The 12035-nt window shown below is 41.6% G+C and overlaps 1 protein-coding gene across 3 annotated transcripts in view; it reads right to left on the bottom strand.

The window, feature by feature from the left end:
* Positions 1–12035, bottom strand: part of cadm1a (cell adhesion molecule 1a) — a 422806-nt gene that overhangs the window by 131492 nt on the left and 279279 nt on the right. Inside the window, exon 2 of one of the 3 annotated variants that reach the window (XM_083926362.1) lies at positions 10651–10668. The exons of the other annotated variants lie outside the window; for them this stretch is intronic. Coding sequence (XP_083782488.1) covers positions 10651–10668 — 18 coding nt within the window. The remainder of the gene's footprint in view (positions 1–10650; positions 10669–12035) is intronic. 3 annotated transcript variants of the gene reach the window in all.

Below are 12035 nucleotides of genomic sequence, written 5' to 3'. Positions count from 1 at the left end.
CACGCACACGCACACGCACACGCACACGCACACACACACGCACACACACACACACACACACACACACACACACACACACACCCACACACACACCCACACGCACACGCCCACGCACACGCTCAATACATCAACTGTACAATTTTTTTTTAATTTAAATTTGTTATTATTTGCAGTATATTGGGACTTTTGGAGTTCGGGGCTGTATCATGAAAATGTCTGAGTGTGTTTACATGGACATGAATCTCCCATGTATGATCGGGTTCTCGGAGTGTACCCTTTATGAGTTTGATCGCGTGAACACCGTACATACCTGCATCTATGGAAGTAAATCTGTGTCATCACATTTGGAAATTAAAAAGCTAATTTCTGGCACTGACTGTTTATGCATATTCATGCGAGAGACCCAGAGAGCAGCTCGCTTCCCCGGTCCCGCTGATGAGTCAGAGTCAATACCACAGTCTGCTGCATGAAGGCACGGTGGGTCATAGATTATTACGTTTATAGTTTGTGGGGGAATTAGCCAACGAGCAGCCACTCTTGCCACAGCTCTCTGTGACTAGTATGTGGCAATCGACTGCTTTTCCTTGGTTCAACTGAATGTTGCATCTGAATTTGGCCTGTTGGATTTTTTAACTTTGAATCTATGACATTGTCTTTTATACATTGTATTTTGATTCTGAATTTGGCATTTTTTTTTAGCCTCTAATTTTTTAACCTTGAATTTTTTTAATGTTGAATTTTTTTAACCTTGGATTCTTTAACCTTGAATTTATGAATATTGAAAAATAAAGAGTTAAATGCAGAGTCAAAACATTCAGTTACATATTTTTCAATGCATAAATATTCAGTGCTAGAAATTCAGTAGCTTTTCAAAAGTCCAATGACACAGATCTACTTCCATACATATCCTGTTTTCAGAAACCTGGATAAGCTTTTATCCCATTTATGAGAAATTAAAACGGGTCAAGTGACGTTAAGTATCGTAAATGCAAACAATGACAGCAGTGAAAACATCTCACTGATGTAGAGCAGAGTTTTGTGTTTCGGTAATGAAAGAGGTTGTAGCTTCATCCACTGCTTTCCTGTCCTACATGGTGTTAGTGACGGTGACAGGCTGGCACTGGTCTATAAGGCCTTCATAGCGTAGCTCCTTTCAGGAATAGCTTAGTGCGTAGTGTGTGTGTCTGTATGTGCTGGTGAAGAGAAAAGTCTGGGGATGAACTCAGAGCAGACAGCTGGAGCTGGTGATCAGAGCAGAAGAGGTTGAAACTCTGGAGTGTAGTGTTTCATATTTCCTGTTGCTGGTTTGTTTTTGTAAACACAAAGTATTTATCACGTAACCGAGGAACATGAATAACACAATTTCTCTTTGCTCATGTAAACACAATATCCCGAATATGATCATAATCAGGATAAGCCTCATAAACGGGATATTTACTCAATAAAGATAATTTCACAGTTGTAAACAATCCAAATGTGTCGCACGTTTATTTCCTGTTGCAGTGAATCTGGATGACATCGACTGACTGAGGGCTGTTGCCTAGCGATGGAATTCTGTTTAAAAAGGTTTCCCCGGTCTTTAAATCTCATATAAAACCATTTAAAATGACTTTTTCCAGCCGAACCAGTGAAACTTTTATGATCATCTGTTTCTTCAGTGAGACACGATAGGAAAGAGGTCAAATAACAGTTACGTTGTTTGTTTGTTTTTGACTCAGATCCGTTCAAACACAATGCTGCAGGTACAAAGCACTGCAGCGTTGTAGAAATACCAGGCTTGGACCTGGAGATAGTAACGTTACTTTCCAAGGATGTTATATCATGACTTAAAGACCAGATACAACAGTGTCAGCAATTCTATAAGTGGGGCGACTGTGGCTCAGTGTTAGCGTGGGTCGTCCTCCATTCGAGAGATTGTCGGTTTGATCCCCACCTCCCCCAGTCCACATGTCGAAGTGTCCTTGGGCAAGACACTGAACCCCGAATTGCTCCCTGTGCCGCGCATGGGTGTGTGAATGTGGTGTGAATGATTAGATTAGATCAGGGATGTCAAAGTCAAATACATCAGTGGGCCAAAAAAATGCAGAGGGCCGGACTGGTTCAATGTTTATTAAAACATATTAAAATGATGCATATAACCTATTGAACCAAGACCTAACACAGTGTACCGCATTTTATTTAATAATTAAATGAATAATCCAATATTTTTGTACGGCTCTGTCAGTAATTTCAAGTGAAAACATTTTTCAACAGGCTCACAGACAAAAACAAACTTCCTTCAAAGAGAAAACATTTCCATTTTACTATTTACCGTAAGTGTGGTGTCATGCAAGCCAAGGGCTCCCCTCCTATTAAGTTAGTTTTGACCAGTTTAGTGAAAATATTTCAGCCTGTTCCTAAAGCAGGTGAACATTATTCAAGTACTTTCTCCAGTATTCATTTCTCTTGATTCACAAAGTTGACATATTTTGGAAATGGATTGAGACGACCTTATAGCACTACTGGTATTTTGTGGTATTCCTATTTGAAGATCTTAAGACTCCATTGGAGACATACCAGACATCATACAATGGAGCACATGACGTGTACTGCTGCACTGTGATTGGCTGGTGAATACCTACAGACCTGACCGTGACGCTGGGGCTGCACACAGTCATTTATTATTTCACGATGATCCAATTAGAACAAATGATTGAATCATTATACAACGACAGCGTGTGACCCACTGTTGAGAGATTACATACTATCACGTTTGCTAATCAAATATAGAATATTTAACGCTACCCCATACTGTGAATATCCGACTGAAGTTGAATTATACAAAACCGTGATTAAATACCTCTATAACCTGATTTAATCAAATCACAGTGAATCACCTCACTCTTTCACTTGACACAAGTATAGCTGCCTTTAGGAGAAATATGTACACTTGTTTTCTTTTAATATTAACTTTGTTAGAAGCGTGCATATTCCACATTATACTCACATGTGCATTGTGCATTTATCACTAAGTACAGAGCAACTTGTGTCCGCAACCTATCTAGTACCAGTCATGAAGTTATATTCCAAGCTTCATCACTTGTTTATCACATCATCTCATTGATAGAGAGCAGAATTACAATAGTTTATTGTTTTTCCAATGGCAGAGATCATTTCTTTAATTATTTAAACACATCAAAAACCTATTTCTTCTCTGTCTGCGTATACCTGTATTCACTCTGTCAGAGAAACGCTATTTTAGTACTCGTCTCTTTAAGCCCCCCTCCTCGGTCTGCTCTGATGGGTCAGCTTCCCCATCTGAGCACTCAGCATCTCTGCACTGTCACGGCAGCCAGGGAAAGACAGCCATAGACTATAAAATAGAGATGGATGCGTGTTCTGGGTCTGAAAAGACAACCCTTTGGTGAAGTGCCTTTCTGCATTATTTCTAATATCCAGCAGGGGGCGACTCCACTGATCAGTTTGTATAGAAGTCAATGAGATTTATTACCTGGGTAAACATTTACCCAATGAGTTCATGGTCAAGTCTTCTTAAATCAGGCTTTAGCTTCGCCCTGCACCATTGAAACAACAGCTGGAGCTGCTTAACGCTCCTCCCCAGCTGTGCCCTCTTGTCCAAATATGGTTGACCAGTTTAAAAAAATTAAAAGGCGAACGGCCAAATTCCAATCTGCTGGCTTTGAAAACTGTACTCCACAAATCAATGGGTGACATCACATTAACTACATCCGTCTCTCATACATACAGTCTATGGTAGCAGTTGCCTCGTGAGACCGTCCTGATCTCTGAGCTCCATTGTATTTTACTCACAGATCAGTCTGGTAACATGTGGCTGAGAACATTTGGAGAAGTTTGCCAAGCAACCCGAACCAATAAACGTTGGTTTTGAGGCGGATTTAAGTGTGATGAAACGAGGGCGACTGTTCGGGGTAAACAACGTGGTGGCTTCCACGGTTGAGATGAGCAGCTATGGAGCAAGTCGCTTGCTAACACTTTACTCTCTTGGATCCTTCTGTTGGATATGGATCGAGGTCCTGAAATTGGGCCTTTTAACTGTAAATTCACGTCACACAAATGTAAAATATCCTTTACCGACATGTTGTTTACTTTCTGAGCTTTGCCCCAACGCTGTTACTACGTCATATGCTTCGTTGATCTGATTTGACCCTTGTGTTTGTGATAGACGGATGGATTATCCAATCAGCAACCAGTATTTCCGTCCCTTCCCAAACAAATCTCCAAACAAGAGTTCCCAGATAGAAATGTTGACCAAATGGGAATAAATCCATCTGGCAGAATCACGTTGCGGTAGCAGCACTGTAGCGCCTCTTTCTAGCTAATTATAGTATAGTTGTGACATCACAACGGTACAGGAAGTGCCGACGACTTGTAAAAGGTACAGTTTTTGAATACAGGCGGTGTGCATTTCTCTGTGCATTTAGCATTTCAATACTTTCCCAGTATTTAGAAAGCACCTCGACCTGCTTTATAACACAGGACCTTTAAAACGGCAACAGTCCTTGTGTCTTGTCTGCATCATAGAGAAACTAACATACAGTCGTTTTGGTCTTTTCACAGGGTTTGTTGTAAATAAGAAAAAAATTCTATAAACGCCAGCCTTAATGTTTTACGAATCAACATTAAAACACTTGCCCTTTGCACCCTCATAATGTCCTCCGCCTTTGTCTGTGTAGTTCACTCGGAGCAGATGGAGCTGCCCACATGGCAGCTCTTTGGCGGTGCTCAGCGCGAACCCTCATTACCGACAAGTGCAGGGAGTTCAACCTCTCTGCTCCCTGTAAAGTTTCATTTGAACTGTATTTTTTATAGCATACAGTTTCCTCATCTTCTAGATTTTATTAATTGCCTTCACTCCCTTCTTCCTGTCATAATAAAGAGGCGGCGGTCGAATCTATAGTTGGAAGTTCTGATTGACACTTTTCCTTTGCTAAATTAGAAACTCGAAAATTTTGACCTTGACCAATTTTATCTGTAGCAGTGGAAATTCTGATTTTTAAAAATATATATTATTTATTTATTCACTTCTTGAGAGCTTGACTGAAGATTTGACATCCCATCCAGTCATTACCAGAAGGAATCTATGAGTCAAAACAAGGTTTACGTAATGAAGCGGCTTCAGCCTCAGCTCACCGTCGCCCTGAGCAGCTCGTATATTGAGAGATTGCAGTGCATTGGACTGGGGACTATTGACATTGCGATACCGTGGGTTGGGAAATTTCCTCGGTGCAGTGAGAGATGACCTTCCTGAATACATATTCTGAGGAAACGCTGATAGAGCTTCAGTAGCTTGGGAAATTGAACCTGTGTTATAAAGGAAAAGCATACAGGATGACAAGCAAACACTGTGAGCCTGTGATTGATTTAGTCATTCATCTGGGCTGTACAGTGAGTGTGTGTGTCTGTGTTTGTGTGTGTGTGTGTGTGTGTGTGTGCACATAAATGCACGTGTTTATGTGTGTTTAAAGAGCCTCTCTCTGTGCACACATGGATAACACTCCTTGTGTTTAACTGCTGCATCCCACAGCCCGCCTCCCCTCTCTCTCGTGTCTTCCATCCTATTGATTGTTACACAGAGCAAACACACGAGTCACACCAATGCAGGAGATGGGAAGTCTTGTCCGTCATGGCAGGTCAACTAAGAAAGCACTCTGACCTTTGACAGCAAGAAAAAATGTTTGTTTTTTCAAATACAATCAATTTTTAAAACTGGCCTATAGCATTGCTTTCCTTGACCTCGCTATAGTGAGGTCAAGGAAAGCAATGCTCAGCCTTAGTTTTTTGTAAATGCTTATTTGAGACTAGTAAAATTACCACCACTAGTGTTATTAATAACAGTGATGATAAAACAAAGACCTGTGGCTGAAAGATGCTCAATGGCAACAATTGAACCTACATCCTCAAAGGTAAAAATGATTTTTTTCCCAATAAGTTTGGGACCACTTGTAAATTATATCGATACTGACTTTGTGTGTGTGTGTGTGTGTGTGTGTGTGTGTGTGTGTGTGTGTTTCTAAATGGAAGAAGTGGGACAAGAGAAAAAGAAGGCCCTGAGAGAAACATACGGTTTAGGTAAATGTACTTTACATAGAAAAAGAGACGCTTACCAATCCTTTAGTGATGGAGTATTGACTGTTTCTCACAGTGTGTGTGTGCTTGTGTGTGCGTGTGTATGTGTCAAAATGCTTATTTTTGATACGCTGTGACTCTACCTTGAGGAAGATTATTCTCATCACTAAATGAAAACACAAACAAACACATAGTTTAAAAAGATAAGAACAATAATGATAGAGGTAATAACGGATCACTACTCTGGCATGTATGGATTAAGGTGGGACGAAGAACATTTCCTTCTCTTCTGTTTATATTCAGTATAACAGTGTTAACTATCTTTGACCTTGTTTCTAATGAATGATCAGCTGATCTTGTTTTAATTCATTCACTCCCTTGCTTGTAGATGATTAAACAATTATCACGCGCACACTAAACATCTCAAGGTACCGAGGAACTGAGGAGCCTGTCGGTATTTAGGAATTAATAGTGTACAAACACGTGTTGAGTCAAAGGACTAATCTTGTCATGATCTACATCTTGGCAGTCCCTCCTCTCCTTTGTGTATGTTTGATTCTCATCTCTCCCCTTCCCTGTCAGTGTTGTGCATAGGCGTGGTCTTCTCTCTCCAGCAGGTGGAGCCAGGTGCATCTCAGCCCACTAATCAACCTCTCCATAAAACCTACGGATTTCCAGCCACTCGTTGCCAGTTCATACTCTCAGCCTGAGCGGTACCCAGTTTGACAACGGTCTAACCTGTTGATTCCTCTGTCCAGTTAATCCTGCCTGCCTGCCTGCCTGCCAGTTCGTCTGCCTGCTTGCTACCACGCCTGTTCGTCTCCTCCTGCCACTGTTGGTCACTGCAGCCCTAGACCTCCATCTTGGGGAAGCTTCCGACCAGCACGACGCAGACCACGTTGAAACGCGGCCCCACCATTACCGGGGAGATCACCACGTTTTCACCCAGCACCACCAGCACTCCTCGTGGGACTCCGGGACCCCTCCTAGCACGCCATTGTTTCTTCCTGCACCCTGGTACTTTCTGAATAAATGAGTAGGGAGACATGACAGATGTAGATGCTCCTACACAGGACATGAGGGCTCACTCAGTGGGTTGATGACCCTCAAAACGATGAGAACTATAATCGCAAATACACTTTTTTTTTAACTTTAACTTTAACTTTATAAATTATAGATGGAGCTTGTCACATGCCAGATACAACTGGCTTTGACTACACACTCATGAAGTTAATACATACTTTGTATCCTGTGATCTCTATCTCGTTGCTTCTACTTTTTTCAACTTCACTTTTATTTATTGAACACACAAAGAGCTCTCGTGTTGTCAAGGTAAGAATAAACAAAAACGAATCAAAAGCTGATGCAATCCTGTGATTGAATTCTATTTATTGAAGCCAAAATAAACAGTCTGGGACTTTTATTAAGTCCTTTAATTACTTCAGAATTAAGTTCAAGTGTAGAATTTTGCGAGTGACTTTGCAAACAAACAACTGCAAAACAATTGTCCGTGTGACCAGACCGAATAGGACATCAATACTTAATCCATCTTTAAGCATTTTCCAAATATTTATTTCAAACATATTAAAAACCTTTAAGAAAGACTGATGCTGCCAATAGTCTGACATATCTAACCCTGTGAATTACTGCGATCAGTGGCAAATAGATAAAGAACGGTAAGGGCGCACTCACACTGTCCATCCGTACCGTGCCCAAACAGGTTTCACGGGTAAAGTCTAGTTCGTTTGACCAGTGTGAGTGCAACCGCACCGCGCCTAGCTGCGGCACGAGCGTGCGCACGTGTACGAGCACGAGGCCAACGGCGGCTCTGAGGTCATTTCCTGTGCGCCTGTTGGGACATAGAAAAAAGAAGGAGGGACCATGCGCGGACATTTAAAACAATGGCGGTGAAAGGTTCACGTTGGTGTGATGCGGAGGTGGAGGGTTTACTGCAGATTTGGTCGATGAAAAGATTCAAAAACAGTCGACAAGACGCACAAAAACCCTGAGGTCTACGGAAAGATTTGGAAACAAAGCCACGCATCGCAATGACGGCATCAATGCGTGTGACGTGTTACGGCGTGATGACGTATAGGCAGCAAGAAGCATTCGCCGAGGCCCAGGTAGTGTGGACCCTAAAGCACGGGGCACAGTGCGGACGGACAGTGTGAGTGCGCCTTAAGAGAGCCATGCTTGGCAGCTTACATACTCATTTGGCACTTCTACTGTTTAAGTCCAACACAATCGAATGGGAGGGAAATATCGATCTAAGATGAACCTGAACACTAGGAAGAAAGTTTATTAATTAGTGTCCAAATTTCAAAAGTCAAATATTTCTTTAGTCTTTTTCTTTAGCAACGTTTACATTGAGAAGATGAAAGAACACGTTTTAAGTATTTCACTGCTGACAACAGGAAGCATGCACTGATTTTCACATTAAAGCCAGAGGAGATGATGATTGTCATTGGCAGCGCATGTTGGTGTGAGTTTCTGCTGCTGCTGATGCGTTGGCAGCGGAGCGGCGGAGACCACCACTGCTTGGTGGCAGCAGCAGGTTTGTGACCGAGAGCAACCCTGTGAAGGACTGGGCTCTGTCCAATTGGCCCCGGGGGAGGATCTCTTACTGTTCAATTCTAATTCATGTACATATAAATAACTGTCGCTGGCTCTGCTAATTGGATTAAAAAGCCTGGTAGAGGAGAGGCAGGGGAGAGGGGGAGTGATGGCAGCTAGAGAGGCGGTATGACTTGATTTACAGCATACAATTATTTTCTCGTAAGCGCAGCTACGGAAGCACATTCTGACCAGGGAAATAATGTTTCTTTAATTGGATTTTCATTTTTTATCACTCAAAAAGTAATCTACCATAAATACTCAAAATGCAGTCGTAGATTTTATTTACCTGAACTGCAGAAAGAAGAAGGCCTCTATGTGGAACAGGCCTTATTCATTTTTTACTGTTTTTATATTGTATCTTACCTTAGTTAGTTAGTTAGTCTTGCTGTTTCCTTTAGTGTGTTCTTGCGGCATGTTAATTTAGTTAGTTTTTTAATTATGTTAAGCTGTTAATGATATGCAACACTTCCTGCACAGATGGTTCAAAGTGCACAATCCTGGCAGCAGAGGTAGCCTAGTTCGTGAGTGCTTCTCCTTGGCTTGTGCACCCACAGAGGACGCCGAGCACCCTTGTGTCCCAGCCTACAGTCAGGGCCGGATTTATATTGATTCTATAGCTAATTCTACCCAGCATACACTGTGCAGCATTCATCAAGTGCACAGCTGCAACACTTTGCTTGTAAAGAAGTAATATGAATGGTGAGTGAAAAACCAGCTTTGGTTGTTATGTGTTCGTGGTTAGTTGAATGTATTTTAGCTCTATGGTTGTACAGTGCATGCAGCGGTTTGAAGCAAAAGAAAAAGACACAGATTTTTGTCGAGCTTGGATCAAACAGGTACATGCTCGGAAACAGCATTTCTATAACATCTCACATCTGAAGGTGCGCTCCACAAAGAACCGTTCCTGCTTTTTGAGTTTTGACTGTTTGAGTTTGACAGTCCCCGTGTCACACTTCTATGAGTGCATCGACATTGTGAGCAACACAATGAACAAACTGCGGCAAGTCCAAAAATATAGAAGAGAATGTCAAAGTGACTCGGTGTCGACATCCAAATCTCTGTACGTGCTCGTCGGTAGGCTATGTTAAAAGCAATAATTTGATATTTATTACAAACGCTAAATCTTGATTTTAAAGGCAATGTTTGTATCTCAAGAATGAAACCTAATACATATTTAATACTTAATAGCTTATTCGAAATGACCCAGCAATGAAAAGCAATACCAAAGTAGTGAAAGAGACAAACTGTAATTGGTTTAAACACAGTCTGCTACATCAGTGATTCCCAGGTTGCCAGAGGGTACTGGGGAAAGATTGTGATGCAACACATTTTGAAAATAATGGAAATCAGGATTTGATTAAAAGAACATCAGCGGTTTCACCTTGAAGTAATGAAACAAATGGTATAAATGCATAGCTACATGTTGACAAATGACTTCTAATGCTTAGCAAAAGGTAATGGATAAACAGTTGAAATGGAAAACTAAAAGTACTGACTACACGGTTCAAACAAAGCACCTCAGAACATAATGTTTGGGAAGAAAGCTGTTACATAAAGAGCTAAGGACATAAGTGAGTGTGTGTACAAACAGAGAAAACAGTAGAGTGTCATTCAAAGTTTTGTCATTTTGTATGAAGGTCTTCAGATCTGTCTTTGGGATATCTGGTTGAGTGCAGTGTACACTACAATGCTACAGTACAACTAGCTCTTTTTAGAACATCTGTAAGCAGCTGAAGGTGTATGAGTCAGCAGCAATCGAAGCACAAAAAGATTGGGAAAAGATGGTTTGTGCTGAATGTGGAGAAGAGAGGCCGATTGAAATCTAAATGTGTGAGAGAATGAGAGAAACTGAAGATTGTGGATTGGAGCACGACAGATGCTGAGAGGAAAATGTTCTGAGATGAGACAGAAGTTGGGACACGGCGAGAGGAGAAGGAAAGGGCTTACCTGGGTCCTGCGCAGCTCCTGTGTTGGAGAAGGTGGAGGATAAGGTGGGAGGGGAAGAAGGGAGGGGAAAAAAACAGAAAGGGAGGTTAGCATTCAAAGCCCGATCTGCTGTAGAGCCCATTGCCCCCATTTGCCCCAGGTGCATGCTTGTACAGTACAGTACAGGAGAAGCCAGGTAAGAATGCAAGGAAAAATCATGCATGCTGTTGCCCTCTGCAAAAAGAAAACCATTGAAAGACCACAGCTGATTTGAGAAACAAGGCTGAAGTGTAATTGAAAGACTCTAGCATCCAAATTAATTTGACTACATGTGTGCTACATATGTTTTTGAGGTAATACCAACATTGTTTGATGATATCTTGTGTAAATATCTTTCATCTATAGTTTGCAAGTTCCAAACAACACAGCTCCATAATAATCCGCAGATAACCTCAGAAATATCATATACAAGTGTCAGAAACATTTAGACAGTGAAACACCAAAATGTTTAACCGTAGCACATTATAACAACAACACTGCCTTTCATGCATCAGTGGAACGAAACAGAGTCAGCTCAGGTTAACAAATGTGATAAACAACACCATAGGCCGCAGCGTGAGGCTGCCACGCAACCAGCGGGAAGTCACTGATCTGAGCCAAGAGACAGTCCAGCACACAGCCCCCCCATACAACCACAAGTTACTGTTTTTATAATTGGGCTTTTGTATGGAATCAACAAACCAGATATAACAAGAAAGCAGTGAGTTAGTGCATGCACTGGAGGTGGATTTCATTTGGACGGAGCCAGGCTAGCGGTTCTTATCGCTTCCAGTGATTAAAGGCCTTCGTTTTTAAGACGGACATAACAGTTCTATCAACTTCTCATTTAATCCACCATAAAATTGACAGCAAAATACACATTTTTAAATAAAAGTGAAACAGGCTTAACTCAGACATTTGAAACAAATCTAACATTACAGGGAGAGAGCAGTGTTGCCCCCCAGTATACAATCTGGCATCCGTTTAGACCCCCGTCGTAGAAGAACATTTTTTCAGCCAAGTAAGCATCAGGATTCCAGCTACGAGGCGGCTTTTGATTAGAAAACCTATTTCCTCTTCAACTTTTGCCAAATTTCAATCATGGAGATATTCTAATTACTATTATCCAGAGCAAGGCAGAGAGGCAGAGAGCGAGTGGGTGTGTGTAAGTGAGTAAGACGAGGAGTGAAAGTGAGGCAGACTTTGCATGTAGGCTGGGAAAAATCGGAGGAAAATGCAGCATGAAGATCAAGTGAAACAAAGAGTACAGTCCCAGCTGTTTTACATCCTGTTACACAGCCCCAGTTGTGATAAAGATATATCCTGTTGAATCATCGCTCATTTGCTTGGACATGTATCGCGCTGAG

Source organism: Echiichthys vipera (genome assembly GCF_963691815.1).
Source record: "Echiichthys vipera genome assembly, chromosome: 14".
Lineage (NCBI taxonomy): Eukaryota > Metazoa > Chordata > Actinopteri > Perciformes > Trachinidae > Echiichthys > Echiichthys vipera.
The sequence above is the reverse complement of the archived record's forward strand: the minus strand, read 5'-3'. Positions and strand labels throughout refer to the sequence as shown.